This window comes from Capra hircus, chromosome 8 (assembly GCF_001704415.2).
Source record: "Capra hircus breed San Clemente chromosome 8, ASM170441v1, whole genome shotgun sequence".
NCBI lineage: Eukaryota > Metazoa > Chordata > Mammalia > Artiodactyla > Bovidae > Capra > Capra hircus.
In genome coordinates this window covers 48,762,479-48,784,502 of record NC_030815.1, presented here as the reverse complement: position 1 = coordinate 48,784,502, position 22,024 = coordinate 48,762,479, and the positions used below count along the sequence as shown (strand labels likewise).

General features: G+C 38.4%; 1 protein-coding gene across 1 annotated transcript in view; it reads right to left on the bottom strand.

Annotated features, from left to right (window-relative positions):
• Window positions 1-22,024, bottom strand: part of TMC1 (transmembrane channel like 1) — a 134,660-nt gene that overhangs the window by 6,294 nt on the left and 106,342 nt on the right. Inside the window, exons 16-18 of the mRNA XM_018052767.1 lie at window positions 12,369-12,436; window positions 6,391-6,630; window positions 1,506-1,631 (exon numbers count right to left, since the gene is read on the bottom strand). Coding sequence (XP_017908256.1) covers window positions 1,506-1,631; window positions 6,391-6,630; window positions 12,369-12,436 — 434 coding nt within the window. The remainder of the gene's footprint in view (window positions 1-1,505; window positions 1,632-6,390; window positions 6,631-12,368; window positions 12,437-22,024) is intronic.

Here is a 22,024-nt window from a genome sequence, read left to right as displayed (position 1 = left end):
TCTCCCATACCCTCAAGGTAGCTTATTAAATCTTTAATTAGCAGCATTAGAACAATGTTGCTCCTTTGCTTAGAAATAAATCTGTCTCTCACTAATTTAAGAATATAGTCATAAAATCTGACATTAAGTTTCGTGTGTGTGTTTTAAAACAAGACTTCCTTTATACCATGAAAGCCACATGATACTTAATATGGTCTCTGTAGCTGCTGAATCATAAAAACTCAGAGAAGGAAAATCACTTCCAGGATTATCTGGGGAAACATGCTGCCTCCAGCAGGTTATGTTCTAACACATCTGCGCCAGAGATTCACTATCAGATTCCTAACACCACCCCATGATCAAGGTTCTGTAATATATAAAATAATCTGTTTTACTGTTTAATTATCCCTGCAGGCTATTAGCTCTCCCTCAAAGAAGGCATCATGGTTTAAGAGCTGAGTGCTGGATTTACTGTCAAAGCCTTCCTATCATTTTGCTGTATTCTCACCTAGGGAAAAACCAGTCCCTGCCTCTAAGTCCGTTTAATTTATAAACTTGAAGATGACACCTGCCATCATGGATGTGGCTTGTGACCACAACCTCTGCAGAGAGGATCACAACAACTTGGCCCAGAACCCAGTTCATTTACTTAAACCACTGGGAGTTCTCCCCTGAGATTTCCTAGTTTTACTTCTATTTAAACAAATCAGAGTGTCAAGAGTGTCCACAAGAGTAGTTTCACTGACAGAGAGCAGTAGCAGTTCCGGACTTTTCATTTATGAGGGACTTGGGGTTTGAAAGGAAGGGCTAGGGTACTTTTTTGCAGCTCTTCCATAGGAAGCATATTTTCTTTGCTTAGAATATAAGTTTATCTGTGGTGGCCAAGAGTCAGAAACCAAAGAAAGTCACATGGGAACAAAAGCCCCCTCTCAAGTTGCCTTTTGGGTATCACCTCTGACTTTGAAAGGAAAGACTAAATGACCTTTCCAAGAGCCTTCTGGTCCTCTGATTCTATTATGGGCAAGCACAGTTATTGATGGCCTTCTAGGAAGAAGGACAGGGTAATTTTTAAGATCCTTTAAGCCTTCAGCCCTGAAATACAGCCTATAGGGCCCTCAAGGGGAATATTAACTTAGAGGCTCATCATTTCTATGTGTTTACAGCCATCTGCTTTATGGAAAAAGAGGTGGGGGGCAGGGGCTGGAGGGAAGCCTGATGTGCTGATTAGATTTAGCATTTATGTTTCCCTTGCTTTAGCTGTTTACTGATAATTATTTTGGTTACTTGGGAACAAATCTTATAATCCTAGGCTGGCAAATACAGATGCAGATGGCTATGAATTACATGCAATAGGATGAGAATATGGCTCATGAATTTTAACCTCTCACCACCGTGTAATCAGTGCTGAATTTGGTTAGGTTACAGCACAAGCCCTGGGGAGAAAGAGAGAGTTGAAAACACTGAAGCTTAAAAGGAGCAGGAAGAACATCACAAAGGCTCTTTCTATGAGGAGGGAAAGCACATACGCCATGACCAAAACTACAGCAATAACCAGTCCAGGATTAGAAAGCTGTCTCAAGATCTTTGCCATCCAGCTTGGAAAATCATGCTCCAGCGTTTCTCCAATGACTTCAAACATCCTATTTTTGCCACTGAAAAAAAGAGAGACATTTATCTTAAACAGATGTAAAAACCATGGTTACAGCAAGAAAACGAGAAATTTTTCTCAAACGCTGCCTAAGTACTCTTTCAGGTTAGAAATCTGCTGTTTAGCTACAACTCCTGATACTTCAAACTCATACTGTCAACATATGGATGAGATATGAGAAATGTTATATCAATGCAAACACAGAGACCAAGCAGTTAGGAAATTAATCATAGAATCAGGAGATTTGTTTTTGATTTTTATTGGGACATAGTTGATTTACAATGTTGTGTTATTTTCAGGTGTACCTCAAAGTAAATCATTTGCACATATATATGTATCCTCTCTGTTTTAGATTCTTTTCCCATGTAGGTCATTGAGTAGATTTCCCTGTGCTATACAGTAGGTCTTTATCAGTAATTTATTTTATATATAGTAGTGTGTATATGTCAATCTCAATCTCCCAATTCATCCCTCTTCCCCAGGAGAAGACTTTTTAAAGTTATTTCTAAGGTTTGGGTTACTTTGTGAATAAATATATAAAATATGAATATATAAAGTAGTATCCATTATGCAAAATTATTTTTTTCTGAATATGCATATAGAATTTGCTATAAAATGTGTCATTTTCAGAAAAGATATTGAATTTTTTACCAGCAAATTGTATGTATCATGAGAATAAAGGTTAGCATAACACTGAGTAGACTATTTTCATTTTACTTTTGTCTTTTGACCGTATTACATTCTTATCCTCTAAATAAACGTGACCCACAAGTTCCAGATCAGATTTTTTCTCTCCTGGTCTAACTAATTGTATCTTTTAGTAGACTGAAAGTGACTTCAGCTATCTTGTCAGGAGTCACTAGACTGCTAAGTCACTTCAGTTGTGTCCGACTCTGTGCGACCCCATAGACAGCAGCTCACCAGGCTCCCCCATCCCTGGGATTCTCCAGGCAAGAACACTGGAGTGGGTTGCCATTTCCTACAGAGATATAAATTTTGCTTCACAAATTATAGATCTATACACTAATTAGCCAAACCTATGATACATAAGAGGGAATGAAGCTTATTGACAATTTAAGATTATATCAACCTATTGCACCAAAGTTTATTCTTCCTCATCTATCTAGCTGACCATGCTTTACCACGACATATGGAATATAGCCAGAGTGAGGAGACCGGCAGTGAGGACAAGAGGAGATAGAACAACCCACCCCCCACCCTTCTCCAGCCTCTCAGGTGTGGCTAATGAATATCAGACTCAGGAAACTGGAATTTTCCAAAATCATTCTTACCCCTAAAGTCTTTTCTGTGTCTAGTGTATAAGAAATGTGAAGCTATTAACATCTTTGAGGGTTCTTGGGTGCCTTTTCCAGGTTAGGTCTCTTACCAGGAGTCCAGATCTTTTATTATACACAAACTTTAGAAGCATCTACAAATCCCAGCAGCCTCTTTTTCTGACAGGTTAAGCAAAATATGCCACTTTATCATATTCCCAGAAGTCTCTTCCAACCTGTTGTGAGTATACAGCTAAGTGAAATGCTACTGAACTTAAATTTACAGCTCTCTTGGGCATAGCTCCATCCACCCCAGATTAAAATAGTCTAGTCTGTCTTTTCAGCCAGATGGAAAGTCCCACCTGACCATAATTGATGCCCAACATACCCCTACATCTCCTCTAGTGCTTAGTGCACAATAAACATTCTTCATTCATTATTTCAAATTACAGGCCAACACTCTACTGTGTTTGGACTTTTGAAATGAAAATGTTCTATCCCCAAGCTGTAGGGCTTCCTTTGTAGTTCAGCTGGTCTTACCAGGATTCAATCCCTGGGTTGGGAAAATCCCCTGGAGAAGGGAAAGGCTACCCACTCCAGTATTCTGGTCTAGAGAATTTCATGGACTGTACAGTCCATGGGGTCACAAAGAGTTGGACACAACTGAGCAACTTTCACTTTCAAGCTGTAAAAGTCAGCTACACTATTAAGAAAAACTGATACATCAAATGAGTAATGTAATAACAGTGTCATGATATATAATATAAACCTATATATATTATATGATCTAAGTTTGAAGTCTGCATAAAAAAGAACACCACAACACAAAATGCCAAAATGCTGAGAATTGTTATTTTGGGTCTTTGGGGTTATGGCTAGTGTGTATTTTCATGTGAAAATGTTTCTATAATTTCCACGTTTTCTAGGATACACACATGTTACCTTTGCAGCTAGATGAAAATACATAAAGTTGTCATTACCATAACGTAGCAAGGAGGTGTGTGAGAACCTCTGTGTGTGTGTGTGTTCAGTCACTTCAGCCGTGCTTGACTCTTTGTGACCCCGTGAACCTTAGCCCCCAGGCTCCTCTGTCCATGGGATTTTCCTGGCAAGGATACTGAAGTGGATTACCATTTGCTTCCCTAGGTGTGAGAACCTAGAGAACTAGAAATTGTTCAGAATTATTAGTGAGGGCGCTATGGGGAGAAGCATCAAGTGTCAGGAAATGTGGTCGAGCAATTAGAATTTTCTTCATCTGGACACCAAAGAAATCATTTTTTAATTGTCAAACTGTTAAGGTAAATTCACTTCATGGCCTATTGGAATAATTTTCTGGAAAGTTCACCCTCCCTGACCAGTTGTTGTGATACCAGAACAAGCAGAATATCTCATCAAATTGCTTTGCAGAATGGTCTTCTAAGGCATTGTGGTCATCTTACCTGAAAATGTACCTGCACTTGGGAGAGATTGCCCATGACCGTGTCCCCATTAATCTACCTCAAATGCATGTTTATCAATTTGCTGCCCACCCAGGTCTCAAGTAGGGTCAAACACCCCTCTCTAGGCAGGCTGGGCGGACCACCTCGAACTCAGGATCCTTAGGATGGCAAGTCATGAGGTTCCTACTATTACATGCTTTCTCACCTCACTACCAAGGTAGGAAGATGCTTTAAACTTTAAAATCCAATGAATAAACCACATATACATTCTTTTGCTCCAGGAAAAGTAGACTTTCCCAGCGCTCCACTAAAAACATTTACATTTCCTTCTTGATCTCAAAATAGTCATATATATATATACACATACACACACATACTGTTAATTTGCCAAAGTTTGTTAATTTGCCAAAGTTTGCCAATTTGGAAAGAGTTGGTCAAAATCAGATACTATTCCTTAGATACAGACTAATTTTTATTAATTAAAATAATAGTAACTCAGTGTGATTTAAAGAGACGGAGAAGAATTAGACTTCAAAAGCTAAAACTGTGCAGTAACCAGCTCAATGATATTTTTAATATCAATGGACATTTCTTACCACTGCCCAGCTATATGCTGACCTTGTAGGGTTTCTCTTGAAGACAGCTAAATTCCTTCGATTTTTCTGAGAAGGATCCACTTCCAATTAAAAAGTTAAAACTTATCCTGGATGTTTAATTGTGTGGGTAATTTCCAATTAACTAAAGTTTTTAGATGGCTCATCTCTTGAACTTTCTATCCTGAGCAATTGCTTTCAAAACTGCAGTTTCACGTTTAGCCTCCAGATGTCACTGTTTGCATTATTTATTTCAGCCCACCTGGTTGGGGCAAAGAAACAGGACTTGTCAACTTCAGCTTTCTGAATATGTATGACAGGACTCCAGCAGTTTTGGTTTAATCAATAGGCTTAACCTTTTCTTAATTTCTTTTCCAGTAAAGCAGTAATAACAGACTATTATTAAAATGAAAATATCTCTTTTATACTGAAGTCTGTGAGCAAGGAAATTTGACCTTAACAACTTGGTTCTGACAGCATGAAGGAGAAATTACGTATGTCCATTATTGCATCATGCTTGCCATTCACATGACTTTTCACATTCTCATTTCCTCACTGAAAAGTAGAAATAACTCAGATGCATGCTGATCAGTGACTCAACATGCTGAGATTCATGGGGGGACTGGTGGTAGAATGAAATCAATCCTCCAGACCTGGAACCTTTGCTTTCTTAGCTAAGTGTCATAGAGAGAACTCTGTCATAGAGAACTGTAGAGAAGTATATTTCTAAGAGCCTTCTTGACTCTTTATTACTGACTTGAGTGATTTATCCTTGTTATTTGAGGAGAATATACATGAGGAGCATCCTTAAATTTTTTACTAGCATGTAGAATTTGGATTATACATGATGTGACTCTTTATATACATTATTATCTAATAATGACCCCACTTCCTAAGTATCTTGTGGAGTAATCTTTCTTTCTTTCTCATCCCTCCCACCTTCCTCCTTCCTTCCCTCCCTTCACTTCCTCCCTCTCTCTCTCTTGCCCCTTTATCCCTCATCCCTCTTGTCCCTCTGACCCTTCCTTCCTCCCTTCCTTCCTATTTTTATTTTTTTCAATTAAGTGGTTCATGTTAGAAGTAATAGTAGCTTTCCAATGTCTGAATGAGATGACCTAGCACCAAGAAAATGCTCACATCTAGACTAGTATAATCAAACTTTTCTCTTTGCTATCTCCTTATATGCAAATAGCTCAGATTCATTGTACATATTTCACATGGTTAGAGCCTGAAGCAGTTAATTTCCCTTTTATGACTGCCAACGAAAATAGATGGATCTTGCTTAAGAATTTCCATGCCCTATACTGAGTCTGAATACCCCAAAGATATCATTCTTATAGACCAAAATGTTGGTTTTTTTGAGGGGAAAAAAAATGATCGCTTATACAATGAGTGACCATTTTTATCTCCACCTCTGAAAGAAAACTATGCCCAAAACAAATCACAAAGGTAAGAACCTGAAAGGGCCACAATCAAAAGATGGTGGGAGGGACACGATCATGTACAGGACGGGCATGGTGGACAGGAAGAGGATGAGCAAGAGCATTCCCAGGTAGAAGTTATTCGATCTGGAAGCTTTGAAGACCCTGGCCTCAGGAACATTGCAACACATCACAGCCCAGCACTGGAAGTACATGGATGTATGGAGCCGAAGGATATTGATGCCTGGGAGGCTGGGAGCGAAGAAGGAGCCCATCCTAGAAAGAACAGAACTCTTGTCACCATGGAGCTTCACTCCACAAGGTCACCAAGCATCTGTTTATTTACCTCGTGTTTGTTTGCCAAAGGCAGAAATGTGTTGCCACTTTTAGTCACATAAACCCTTTACACTAATAAACTTAATTTATTTCCATCTCTTACACACATTCTACCATCTTTCTGATTATTTCAGGTATTGCATATATGTCTTTCACAGAAACTATGTTGATCACTCACCATATCCACTTACCACTGGTAAATTTAAACAACAGACCAAACAATATATTGCATTCATTTTACTTCTCTCTTCTACTTCTAAAAACAGTTTACTTTACCTTAATGTCCATATCATTGATTAATATGTTGAAAAATTTAGCTCCAAAAATACTCCCCCCCAAAAAATTAAAAATTAGCTTTTTTTTTATAAGTAACTCTTAAAGCTACCCATTATATTCAAATAAACTGCAAATGCTTTTTAGTTATTTTGTCATGGCTAGTTAATTTTTACTCAATGAAAGAAAAAGTTAAAATAAGTTTTTCTTATGTTCTTTTTTATTTCTGGCGGTTATGGTATTTTAGAGCTGATGGGAATAATCTGTGCCTAATAAGGTACTATGTTTTGTTGATATTCAATTGCAAGCTTTATGTGTTTTTCAGATGAAAATTCGACATATCCATTTAATTTTGTTTATCTGCTTATTCTCTTACTTTAGTTTGTCCTGGAAGTCCACTGATCTGTACATGCAATTTTTAAAAAGTATTTTAAAACGCCACTTTTAAACAGGAACCATTTGGGTAAGGTCACTCTTAACTTGCTGACTTCAATGGTTATTTCAACAAAATAAATTTTAACTTCCATTGATAAGAAAATCCATTAGCATCATAAAGCCACATTAATGGCAATTTATTAATCCAAAATCCAAAAGTGGATACATGTACACTTATTTCAGAAATACAAGCAGTGTCCTATCTTTTAAACTGTCCCAAATATAATAAAATCCAGCAATTCTAGTTAGGGTTTGCACATTCTATTTCCTGGTTACGTGGAATAATTGTTTTAATCAATCCAATATAGATTTGGTATATTATAAGCGAGAGACATTACTTTGACAACGAAGGTCCGTCTAGTCAAGGCTATGGTTTTTCCAGTGGTCATGTATGGATGTGAGAGTTGGACTATAAAGAAAGCTGAGCACCGAAGAATTGATGCTTTTGAACTGTGGTGCTGGAGAAGACTCTTGAGAGTCCCTTGGCCTGCAAGGCGATCCAACCAGTCCATCCTAAAGGAGATCAGTCCTGGGTATTCATTGGAAGGACTGATGTTGAAGCTGAAGCTCCAATACTCTGGCCACCTCATGCAAATAACTGACTCATTTGAAAAGACCCTGATGCTGGGAAAGATTGAGGGCAGGAGGAGAAGGGGACGACAGAGGATGAGATGGTTGGATGGTATCACCGACTCAATGGACATGGGTTTGGGTAGACTTAAGCCGTTGGTGATGGATAGGGAGGCCTGGCGTGCTGCAGTTCATGGGGTCACAAAAGAGTCAGACATGACTGAATGACTGAACTGAAGGCATAAAGGGTTTAGTTAGATGAAGAAGGTATTTTCTGCTATAATTGAACTTGTGTAACCCAACATTAAACCATTTCATTGAAAAGCGATAATTTGTTACAGTTTGTGTTGTCTTGTTGGTAGGTTCCCATACAACAGATCTGAAAAATATTTACACATACTAAATTGACCAAAGACTTGGTAGAAAGATGGACTATCTTTTTAAAAAATGGTATGGACTTTGATGATGATTTGTCCATGTAGGTTCATCAGTTATAACAAAGGTACAGCATTGTGGAAGATGTCAACAGAGGCTGTGCACGGGTAGGGGTAGGAGGTATAAGGGAACTCTGTACTTTCCATTCAAAGTTGCAGTGAACCTTTAACTTCTCTAAGATATAAGGTTCATTAGTTTTTTAAAAATGAAGGTAAACTTTGGAACAACCTGGAACCCCAGAAATGTTAGCAGGTGAGTGACAGTCCCAGCGGAAGGGTCATAATTACAAAGCATTAAATTATATTCCCAAATGTCAATGTTTATAAGGCAATATACTTACAGATGATTATGCTTGCCCCCTTCTCAAAGTCAGGCTTAGCCACGTGATTTATTTTGGCCAGTAAATTAGAGATAGAAATGAAGTGTCTCACTACTGGGTGAAAACTTTAATAATGCTGTGGGTTTTTTGTTCTCTTCTCTCTCTGCTGTTCTGACCAGTGATGCTCCAGAAGGATGTTGTTCTATTCCGGTCTGTGAGACTATAGTGAGAGTAACTTACAGGAGCAGAGTCCTTTACCTACTCACATTTCACATGGAGTAAACAAGAAATAAACTTTTCCTTTTCTAAGTTGCTAAGATTTGGGGATTGTATGTCATTGGTGCACAACTTAGTCTATCCTAAGATATGGTTTTGCACATAATTCAAGATGCAAACTTGCCTAATTTCAAATACATGTGTATCTATAGATAGGCATGTGTCATTTATCTATATGCACACATGTACACTCATATACGTAAGTGCATATGTATAGGTAAATACATTTAAGAATTTCAAAATAAACATCACACAGGCATTTTGAACAAACGACTCAAGAACATTAACCTAGAAAGAGAGATGCTGGCACAGTGATATCTGAATCTTAAAGCTCATTCCATCTTTGCCTGCTACTCACTAATCAGCTCAGCTCACTAAGTCCCTTACTCAGACCTGATCCCATCATCTGTCAGTTGAAGATCACTCTAATACCTTAGCCTTATAAAATGCTTTTCTTCCAAGAAGACCAAAGCAAAGGAAAGCTTCTTTTATTTAGCTCTCCTTATTATTCTAGTGACATGGTACATGTCAGGTAAATTACTCACATTTGATCAAGGGAGAAAATGAGATAGCAGACTGCGACAAGACTGGCAGGGAGATACAGGAGCCAGTGTTGGAACAATGTCCAAACCCATCTTCTTTCTCACTGTGTGTTCTCTGCTAGTGCTACATCCTGCTCTGATAGAGACATGATCTGCTTCCATCACTAAAAAATATGATTACAAAACCTGTTCTGTCTGTTTTAAAAAACATGTGTGTAATATGGTTTTACTGATCAGTTCATTTCAGTCGCTCAGTTGTGTCCAACTCATTGAGACCCCATGGACTGCAGCACGCCAGGCTTCCCTGTCTATCACCAACTGCCTAAGCTTGCTTAAACTCATGTCCATCGAATCGGTGATACCATCCAACCATTTCATCCTATGTCACCCCATTCTCCTGCCTTCAATCTTGCCCAGCATCAGGGTCTTTTCATCAGACCTTCCAGTGAATATTCAGGACTGATTTCCTTTACAATTGACTGGTTTGATCTCCTTGCAGTCCAAGGGATTCTCAAGAATTTTCTCCAACACCACAGTTCAAAAGCATCAATTCTTCAGTGCTCAGCTTTCTTTATAGTCCAACTCTCACATCCATACATGACTACTAGAAAAACCATAGCTTGGACTAGACAGACCTTTGTCAGCAAAGTAATGTCTCTGCTTTTTAATATGCTGTCTAGGTTGCTCATAGCTTTTCTTCCAAGGAGCTGATACTGATCATATTAGCTAATTCATAACAAGATGGATTTTACCTATGATTGTTTGACAATTGTTTATATCTGTGTAAATAGCCTTCACTACTCAGAAACTCCTAAAGCAGTTATTGAACGTCTCCAGTCACAAACCAGTAATATTGAACACAAAATCTCCATACTCTTTCAATCATTTCTGTAGAAAATGGCCAAATTCGGGTATCAAATCCTTACGCCTCATAAAATAGTGTGAGTACAAGGGAGCCTACTAAACTTAGACTACACACTCCCCCCACCACATCCCTACCCCGTCACCAATGTTCTGGGAAGGAGGAAAAGACCGTTTGTACAAAGGGTTGCAAAGTGAATGATGGTTTTTTTGCTTCTAGAACTCTGGGAAGCATGTAAATGTCTTATACACTCAAAAAACAGAATCACTTTCTAAAGCCCTCTTCAAACTAACCAGAAGCAAGATTCATCTGAAGGATGAATATAGAAAAAGTAATAGCGTAATGGTACTGCAAAGATTCTGAGATGGGTTTGCCAGAGAACTGAAGAGCATTTTTTTTTTTTTTGGATATTTAAGAATTTCAGTATGAATAATAGTGGACTAAAGAGTGGCAAAATTACAGGCGAAAGCAATCAGGACACAATTATAAGAGCTTTGCTCACAATGACAACAAATTTCTAGGTCAATCTGTTGTCTTCACTATGAAAGCACAGGAGAGAGACATGCAGCATATGTCTGCACAAATGGTGCCCACCAGGCCTGAGGGATTTGTGACACTCTGCATAAGAGCCAAGGAATTTTAAACTCGGTAGAAGGCAGTGGTTTCCCATTACCCCAACAGCAGTGTTAGCCATTTTCTGCCATGACAGCAGAATCCCCTACAGGAGATAAAAGATCAGAAGGTGAGCCCTTTGCTGTCTCTGTAGACATTCACACATTGAGCCACCTTGACTTTCCTCTCTGCCTGAAGAAGGATGCCTTTCACTCCTTAGTGATTCTTTGGACCTATGAGCCATAAATAACGTGTAAAACTTGGAGCAAGAGAACAGGAATCACATTTTAAAACATACCTGACAATGAAGAAGAGGATCTCTTTATAGTCTTCTCTGCAGGACTTGACCTAGTGAGGCCCAGGAATTTGACGGGCCCCAACACAGGATGATGGAACCCTTGACTATAGTCTTCAGTTTATTTAAGCAAGATCATTTTAACAGTTGCAGAGAGGTCTGCCTTCACAAAGGTTTAACAATTCAGACTAGCCGTGGTTGTAGGAGTTGAGTAATATATGAAGCTCATGCAAAACTGACTCCAGTAACTAGCATATGTACTTAGGACAATGGTGTGATCATGGGCACAATATTTGTCCTGTGTCAGTGGGATTAGGAAGCTTAGTTATAACTACTTGTTCGTTGATATATGTTAGTTAATTGTGACAGATTTTCAAGACACATGGTCCCCAGATGAATTTCCTGCTATGATTCAACTTTTATAGTCAAAAATGTTTTCTACTCTATCAACTCATCTTAACTTGTCAGGATTTACAGTGAAAATGCTTTCATTTAGTAAAAGAAATGACAATCCTTGGTACAGGTGAAGAAATAATTTTGATGTGCAAATGGCCCCATGAAACAAGTTACCAAAAAAAAAAATCATATTTCTAACTAAACCTTCCTAAAACATGTGTTTCATCTCTATCAAGTATTAAATTTGGTAAGGTACTATCTTTTTAAAGTAGCTATAAATTCCATTTAAAACATATTCAATAGTGACCACAAGTAAGTTTCTCAGAAAGGTCTTATATTAATTTCTTTCAGTCTTCACATGCAGTCATGGGGTCATTAATGTTTCACTGTGAGATCCTAGTGTCACAAGACATAAAACTACAAAAAGCATTCAAATAATCTGGAAGCCAGAACCTAGACTCCCAGTATTTGATGAAAAAGTGCTCTGCAAAACAAGATGCCTTATAGAATTAAGACTTCAAATCTACATAGCCATTCACTCTGAAAAACAAATACTGAGTTAGGCACTGACTGTGGACTTCTCTGACACCAGGCTACAGTGCTTTGTGCAATAATGATCTTGCAGGCTCATTTCAAGTGATGAATTGTCCACAGTTGGCTTACCAGATCATTCCTTGATTGAAGATCAGAGCAAGGACATTGCCGCTGATGTCAAACTCAGTGTATGAAGGCTAGAGGAGACAGATATTCACATATGGATTAGCATCTCAAATGGCAAAAATTGAAAGGCAAGTTTTTCATATTTCTATATAGGTATGATTAGACTCTCAGCTCCTTTTTAGAAGCAACAACAGCAGAATAATCAATACAATAAATAACTAGCAATACATAAAGTAAGACATCCTTTTTAACACCCTAAGACTCATTTTTAGATGCTATCATTTGATGCTGTGGAAGTGTGGTGAGACAGGCTGTCATACATTGCTGGCAAAGGTAAAACTTGGCGTATGTTTATAGAAAACAATTTGACAATATCAGATTCTCTTTGACCCTATAAATTTACTTCCAGTAATCTGTTTTAACAAATTAATCCTAAATGTTGACCAATTTTAAGAAGCAGAGATGAAACCCTCTAAATGTCCAACATTGGATAAGTTAAATACAATATAACTATGCTATGATATATATTGCAGCTAATTACAATCACTGTTGGAAGGATATTTACATACCCAAGAGAAAACTATGCTCTAAGGTTAAACAAAAAATATGTAAACATTATTTTTTCAACTTAATACAGAACCATGCATAAAGAAAACACTTAAAAGTAATCAGTATATTAATAGTTGTTATATGTAGGTAATGGATTATACGTTATTTTCTTAAGTTTTGCATACTTAAAATATTTTTCAACCAAAAATGGGAATTTCTTTTACAATTAAAAAAAAAGAGCTAAAAATACAACAAAGTTAAAGAAATTATTCAACTCAATATCCAGTGTTCATATCCTAGATAATACCATCATGTTCAGGGCAACAGCACCTGGTTGTTCTTTGTATGCAGACACCACCAACTGGAAGTGAGCTGGGCGTCTCAGCCCAAAGGTTTCCTAGTGACACATTAGGCATCTTGGAAGGAAAACTCTACCCATGGAGTAATGCTAGTTAGCCACAATAAAGCTGGCTCTATTTAATTTGATATAGGGAATAACCAATCAGGAAATTGACTAATTGGTAACAAGAGAAGAGAACAGCAAAAAATATAAAGTGAGAGAACCACAAAGACAGAGTAATAAAGTGGCAGGACCCGATTACTGCCCCAGATCCTGAAAATGGCAGATGTGTATCCTCATAATAACTCCTTCCTCAGCACATACACACACACACGCACACACACACACACACACACACACACACACACACGCATACACACAGAGATAACCTGAGAGTGTCTCAGTTCTTCTTAAACCCAAGAGTCCAAAAATATGTTTGTAAGAAGACAGAATAGGTCTCTGATTTGGAACCCCAACAAATCTTTCACAAATTGTGAACACTCTGCCTGCATGAATTCTTGAATCCAGGCATCAACTTTGTCTCTTCCCCAAAGGCAGCAGTACCCTCCTAGTTAACTGAAAGATATGAACAATGTGCCTTGTGACAGCGTCAGGGAGTAAATGGCAAATCTGACATAACAAGAATGGTTAAATAGGAAGATATAATAATAATATGATACATAAGGGGAATAATAAATAACCCTATATATTTGGCAGAACAAAAATGACAGATGATTTCAAGGTAAGTTCACTAAAGATATCACTGAGAGTGAAAGTGAAACTGAAATTGATGTCGCTCAGTCGTGTCCGACTCTTTGCGACCCCATGGACTGTAGCCGACCAGGGTCCTCTGTCCATGGGATTTTCCAGGCAATAGTACTGGAGTGGATTGCCATTTTTACTAAAGATTATAAAATGTGTTTCACTTAGTTTGCAGATGGAGAAGCTTACTGTAAGATGCAAAGAAGTTCAGTTTTTGTTCTAAAATCAACAATGAGAAAACTGTGGTTTTCATGGAAAAACGAAGAAGATGAATTGCTTCTAATCTGGAGAAATGTTAGCTCTGAGTCTTTCTTTTTTTCAGGAGCCCTTTGCTCTGCATCAACTTCCCTTTTCTCCTGGAGCCCTGTGAGATCACAGAACGCACGTGACAAACGCTCAGTCGGTGGCCTGCACCATCTGTGGCCTGGAAACGGCTCTTCTCTGTGTCCATTTACGAATCAAACCTTCAAGCCTGGCCTCGTTAGAAGAGTGTCAGATTTAGCCCACAAAACTGAGGAAAATGAAAAAAATTCAGACGTTCAGAAGTACATTTCTTTTATTTTCATAAGCACATAAACCTCTTAAAGGCCATTTGAGATGAGATATTTTTATAACCAAGTGACTAGAAAAACTCAAAGGACACACTAGGAACCCCTGGCTTCATACCGTGCGTGCAGCAGGGGCAGCTGAAGGAATGACATCTTTGATGCATAAATTGATTAACTCAATTCAGAGAAAGGGTAGAGGGCCCCTACTGTGCCAGTGGGTTTGTGCTGCAGACACTTGCCTGGGATTCAGATCCTAGTATGAGACTTTGCCTGTCATTTCCTAGCTGGGTGAGCTGAGCCAATCACTGATTAATTCAGGCCTCAGTTTCCTCACAGATAAATTGATGGAATGAACTAGGTCAGGGATTGGTGCGTTTCAGCCTAGGAGCCAAATCTGGCCACCACCAATTTTTCTGGATAAAGTTTTTTTTTTTTTAGAACATAGCTGTATTCATTCATTTATGTATTGTCTATTGCTGTTTGGGATGAAAATAGGAGTTTAATAGGTACAACAGAGACCATATCGCTTGATGCAAGGAAAATCACTCATTTTCCTCTATGACTACTTATTCATGATACTCCCCCCACCCCCAACCCCGCAAACCAAGTGTTTCTCTTTGTAGACATCAACTGAATGTCCTACAATTTAACTCAATTCAGACACTAACAGACCCCACAGGTTAAGGTCTCGTTCCCACAAGACCCATTCATTGAAAGCTCAGGTTGTCATCTATGCTGATTAAAGATTCCCATGACTCCCTTCCTCAGGTTTGATCATTTGCTGGAACAGCTCACAGGTCTCAGGAAAACTGTTTACTAGCTTACTGGTTTATTATAAAAGGACACAACTCAGGAATAGCAAGTTAAAAAAAAAAAAAAGATGCATGGGCAAGGTGCAGGGGAAGGAGTACAGTGTTTCTTTGCCTTCTCCAAGTGTACCCTCTTCCCAGCCCCTCAGTATATTCAGCAACCTGGAAGTTCTCCTAACCCCAAGGGTCAGAGATTTTTATGGAGACTTCATCACATGGACAAAACCAATCATTAACTCAGTTTCCAGCCTCTCCCCTTTCCCTGGTGGATGGAGGAATAGGGTTTAAATTTCCAAGCTTCTAATTATGGCCAGGTCTTTTGCTGACCAGCCTCCAATCCAGGAGCTCACCAGGAGCTGCCTCATTGGAACAAATAATGTTCCTATCATCCAAGATATCCAAAGGAATTTAGGAACTTTGCATCAAGAGTCAGGGCTAAAGACCAAATATAAGAATACAAGATGTTCTTAGCACCTTCAATGCTTAGGAAACTACAAAGATTTTAGGAGCTCTGGCCAAGAACTAGGATGAAAACCAAAATATATTTCTTATTACATCACAATAACATACCTGCAGAAGTGAAAAAACTTACTATGCAGAGAAACTTTGCTTACTTCTAGATAATTTCAAAGATCCCTTTCTAATTTAAAATCTGTTATTGATTGACTCAGTTACTGAAGAATTGCTTCTCTCTAAGCACCTTAAAAATGGAATTTATATTCCATGTATTAAATTCAGAAATCCACACTCTAAAAACAGAACAAATGTAAGAAAGCAAACACATACACACAGAGTGTGAAATTCAAGGCTCATTCTTTTTGAGATGAATTTTTTAAAAATATGAGATAACATTATAGTTTCATTTTTAAGTCAATGCATTCATGAGTGTAAACCAATTTGCAAAGTTTGCCTCTAAAATATAAAAAGGTTAAAAGTAAATGATGTTTGAGGAAAAAAAAAACAACAGGTTTTCTTGAAACCTAAGATAACAAAATGATTCAAATGGAATAAACATAGAGAAGTCTCTAAGGGCTACTCACCCGTAATAAGATTTTTAGGAACTAGCAACAGGAGAACCTACTTGGATTTGGGTTGAGGTCCATAATAGTCAAGGAACTAGAAATTATCTAGCTTTATTTTTAGACCTTTGTTTGCGGTGGGCTAGAGTCACAGTTAGCTACCCAGAAAGAAGACATATGGTGCTCACTGGACTAAAAAGTCAGAAAATCCATTCTCTCTCTGCAAGTTTAGTTATTTCTGGCAAATCATCAACCTCTGGATATTTTGAAATGAAATTCAGGATCCCAGAGGTAATTCTGTCATTGCAGTGACCTGCTTTCTTCACACAAATCTCATTCCCCACAGCTGGGATCACCCTGCTGAGAGCTGCAGTCTGGCCTGGCCTAGGGCTCTGAGGCAATAGTATGCAATGGTGGTCCCCAGACCATCCACAGCATTAAAACCTGGGAAGTTCTTAGTAAATTCTTAAGCCCCATCCAGATCTACTGAATCAGAAACTGTGTTTTCATGTGCCTTCAGAGCACTCTGATATATGCTCAAATTTAAGAACTAATGCTCAGACTACCACACAATTGCACTCTTCTCACATGCTAGTAAAGTAATGCTCAAAATTCTCCAAGCCAGGCTTCAGCAATATGTGAACCGTGAACTCCCTGATGTTCAAGCTGGTTTTAGAAAAGGCAGAAGAACCAGAGATCAAATTGCCAACATCCGCTGGATCATGGAAAAAGCAAGAGAGTTCCAGAGAAACATTTATTTCTGCTTTATTGACTATGCCAAAGCCTTTGACTGTGTGGATCACAATAAACTGTGGAAAATTCTGGGAGAGATGGGAATACCAGACCACCTGACCTGCCTCTTGAGAAATCTGCACGCAGGTCAGGAAGCAACAGTTAGAACTGGACATGGATCAACAGATGGGTTCCAAATAGGAAAAGGAGTATGTTAAGGCTGTATATTGTCACCCTGCTTATTTAAGTTATATGCAGAGTACATCATGAGAAATGCTGGGCTGGAAGAAGCACAAGCTGGAATCAAGAATGCAAAGAGAAATATCAATAACCTCAGATATGCAGATGACACCACCCTTATGGCAGAAAATGAAGAGGAACTAAAAAGCCTCTTGGTGAAAGTGAAAGTGGAGAGTGAAAAAGTTGACTTAAAGCTCAACATTCAGAAAACGAAGATCATGGCATCCAGTCCCATCAGTTCATGGGAAATAGATGGGGAAACAGTGGAAACAGTGGCAGACTTTATTTTTTTGGGCTCCGAATCACTGCAGATGGTGATTGCAGCCATGAAATTAAAAGACGCTTACTCCTTGGAAGGAAAGTTATGACCAACCTAGATAGCATATTCAAAAGCAGAGACATTACTTTGCCGACTAAGGTCCATCTAGTAAAGGCTATGGTTTTTCCAGTGGTCATGTATGGATATGAGAGTTGAACTATGAAGAAAGCTAAGTGCTGAAGAGTTGATGCTTTCGAACTGTGGTGTTGGAAAAGACTCTTGAGAGTCCCTTGGACTGCAAGGAGATCCAGCCAGTCCATTCTGAAGGAGATCAGTCCTGGGTGTTCTTTGGAAAGAATGATGCTAAAGCTGAAACTCCAGTACTTTGGCCACCTCATGCAAAGAGTTGACTCATTGGGAAAGACTCTGATGCTGGGAAGGATTAGGGACAGGAGGAGAAGGGGACAACAGAGGATGAGATGGCTGGATGGCATCACTGACTTGATGGACGTGAGTCTGAGTGAACTCCGGGAGTTGATGATGGACAGGGAGGCCTGGCGTGCTGTGATTCATGGGGTCGGAAAGAGTCAGACATGACTAGCGAATGAACTGAACTGAACTGAACTGAACCTAGGACAAATCCAAGCCTCATCTTCTAGGAGAATTCAGCACCTCAGGGCTTTGTACTCTAACCCTCACTGCCTGCAGATAGATTCCATCCAGCCCAGCCTGTTCTTGTCCCTTAGTGCATGTTCTCATCCCCTCACTGAGGACCCATGACTTCTTACTGACTGTTTATCATACCCTCGTCCCAGGACCCCTGAATAGTATCTCATTCCCGGATAAGCAATATCTCCCTGTCTCCTAATTCTACGTCCCACTCCTCCTGCCAATTCCATTCTACAGCAAGAAACCTGTCTAAGCATTTGAGTGAGTCCTTGATGTTTCTAGGGGTAAGCATTACAGCAAAAATTCAATATGATGGAAGGCTTGTTCATGGCTTTGAAGTCAATCAGATGTGGGTTTTAGTCCTAGCTCCACCACTGACCAGTTAAATTGTCTTTGAGCAAATTATTAAGCATCTCTAATTCTCAACTTACTGTAAAGGAGGAAAATATCTACTTCATAGTGTTGCTGGCATGATTATACAGAATAACATATGTATTTTGTAGATGTTCTAACACATAGTAAGCACTATGTAAAAATATAATACAGTGTAATATAACTAGAAATATCCTCTGATGGTCTGTGATCAGATCTCAGGGAAATCTTCCATATTTTCCACTTACATAAAGTGGAATTTAACGAGGACCACGTTAAAAATGTAACTTTAAACAAGACACTGAGGTTTTAATTTGATTGAATATACTCTTACCTCATGCCATGTATTCAATCTGTGTCTTCCTGGATGCTCTTTACTTACTTCATTGACAAATGGCAAGGATGGTGTCAACATAAATTAAAGTGAGAGTAATGTTGAACCATCATAGAAAATCCAGAGTTTACAAGAGGCCTCAGGGTGATTTTGCTGAATCAGGGTGGTTAAAATTCTTTCTGTGAGCAAAGCATTCCACTTCCACGAGCCAGTGAACTCTTTAGAAACATTGAGAACCATCTGCAATGCTCAGAGAAGCCTCACAGAAAGATTAACTTACATTACATGGTCTAATAGTCTGCTCCTAGCCAGTAATTTTCCTACTTCAATTCATCCTCTTAGGTTTGTTGTGATGATACTTTGGCTGTGAATTTACAACTGGAAAAATATATAGGGTCACTTTAAGCCCAGTTTACTCAGATTTAATCAGTATGTAATTCAGTATACTAAACATAATAACTTTCAAAAAAAATCACTTCATTGTCCTTATTTATCCTCTGACTAAATAACTTAAGCAACTCACTTCAATTCACAGACTGTTGATTTTTTGGGGGGGTAAAATAAAAGCATTATGATTTATTTTGTCAAAATTTCACCTAACCTTAACATTTTATGGATCTCTGAGTCTAATGCTAGAGTCTGCAGAGGTTACATTTTATAGAGGTTAGTTGTAGAAAATGTGAATGTACTTTTTCAAAAATATCTTCTCTATGACTGGGCAGTTCAATTTAGAGAAATTTCTCATAAGGAAATAATTTGTGCATACCACTATGGTTTATCTATGGAGATATTTATTTGCATGGATATAAATAAATGTGATCACAGTGTTTATTATAATAACAAACCATTAGGTACAATTAACTGACAACAAATAAAAAATAGGTAATTATAGTAAATTCATATGTAGAATCACACACAGTCATTTAAAAATTATAAAAGACCAGTTAATAACATAGAGAAAGATCACCATTAAGTGAAAAATGCAAGTAACTAGTCAATGAGATACATGCTTATATGTATTTACAAAAATCTATAGTAAAACATATAAATCTACAGTACATGTTTATCCATACCTAAATAAATATTAATACTCTACAATTCAATGAAGTAATATCCTGAATGGTAGGATAACCTGTGATTTTTATTTTCATATTAATTTTCTATTACCTTTTACAGACTTTTTAACAATGAACTAGTATTATTTTTAAAGTTCAGAAAAAAATTTCTTTAGTAGCAGAAATGGACATCTTTTCTCTTTCATTCCTGAAAGGATTCTTAAAAGCATCTCCTCTGCCCATCTCAGGTTCTCCTCTGCTTCAAGACAGGTACTTTCTGGACTCATATTGCCAGTCAGTAAGTTCAGAAGATCAGAGATGTATTCTCATCATTCTCTTCTTCGCTAAAGCAGCACCATTTTAGATTTTGTATCTCTATCTGCATTGTCCATACTTGCTAGCTGCAGGGCCCTGCCTTCCATCAGTCCGTCCACTGAGAATGCTTTCTTTCATCTCAATCTTTTGAAATTTTGATTCTTCTTCAAGATTTGGCTCAAATGTTTCTTACTTCATCCTGTCTTTGAATTTCAATTGATCTCTACCTCACAACCCCAAGTCATGGTGTCTCCAATGTGCAATTACATTGTAAGAGCAAGCAATTACATTTCCTGCTCTGTGCTGACAAGGGAAGCTTGTAGCAGAGTGTGAAGGATTGGTGAATGAATATTTTACCGAAAGAGGGCAGTATCCTCAGCTCCTGCCAGTTTCTCCAGCATGGGAATATGGGCCTTTCAATAAAATATGTCAGGAAAAATAAGAAATCCATATTTTTTTAATGTAAAGCTTATGACAAAACCAATACAATATTGTAATTAACCTCCAATTTAAATAAATTTATATTTTAAAAAAAGAAACCATACTGCAGACCTGAATAAAAACATCATCTGTCAGCTGAATCTAGCCTGCAGGCCCACATTTGCAACCTCTCCTTAGGCTTACAACTTTTACCTCTCTGTATCCTCTTATCTGGGGGCAGGAGGAGAAGGGGACGACAGAGGATGAGATGGCTGGATGGCATCACCGACTCGATGGACGTGAGTTTGAGTGAACTTCAGGAGTTGGTGATGGACAGGGAGGCCTGGCATGCTGCGATTCATGGGATCGCAAAGAGTCGGACACGACTGAGCGACTGAACTGAACTGAACTGATCCTCTTATCAGCTGGCACAGAGCTTTGCTCCTGATAGTTCATGACTTGCAGGCACTCAGCTCTGTAAACTATCCACCTGGTGAGTCAGTGATAATAAAATCCATATCAAAGATCCAGCATCCAACCTTAATGTTTCAAAACTTGTTTCACTGGTGAGTTTCTCTCTGATGAGCCTTCCAAAGGTAACATGGAAGAAAATTCACTCTCTGTGACCTCAAACAGAATTTGTCTGTTTTCCTATATTTCATACTAACCCAAGAGCACCGTCAGCACTCAATAAATAATAAATTAGTCATTTAATTACAGCTTTTATGCATACAGGTCATGTTATATTGACTTCATATTTGAAGCAAAATTTTCTAGCACTTAAGAAGAAAAAAAGGATAAAAGGCAAGCATAAGCTGAGTGATGGTCTAAGAAAGAAATGGCAATTTTTATGCCTGCTTCAGAAGAGCTGAATCAGGCCAGGAAAATAGAAATGAAATGAAGCCAGCTGAATACTTCACAGCGGAGAACGGGGAAACAACACAAGAGCATTCTGGATCTATAGCATTACCTCACCATCGTCTACCAAACAACATGACCTTCTGGCTCCTCCAAGAAGCACTTTCCGGAAGAAAGACAGAGATGACCTCATAAAAGGAACAGTCTCAAAGTCAGTAAGAGAATCTAGCCTGGAGTCTTAAAAATAGTTCTGAATATGGGACTTGACCGGAAACTAGAGGGCATGAGACAAGAAGACCAGCAGGGAAGAATATCCCTTCACAGGGGAGAAGAGAAACATCATTAGCTCAAGAATACTAGGGCAGAACTTGACTCCAG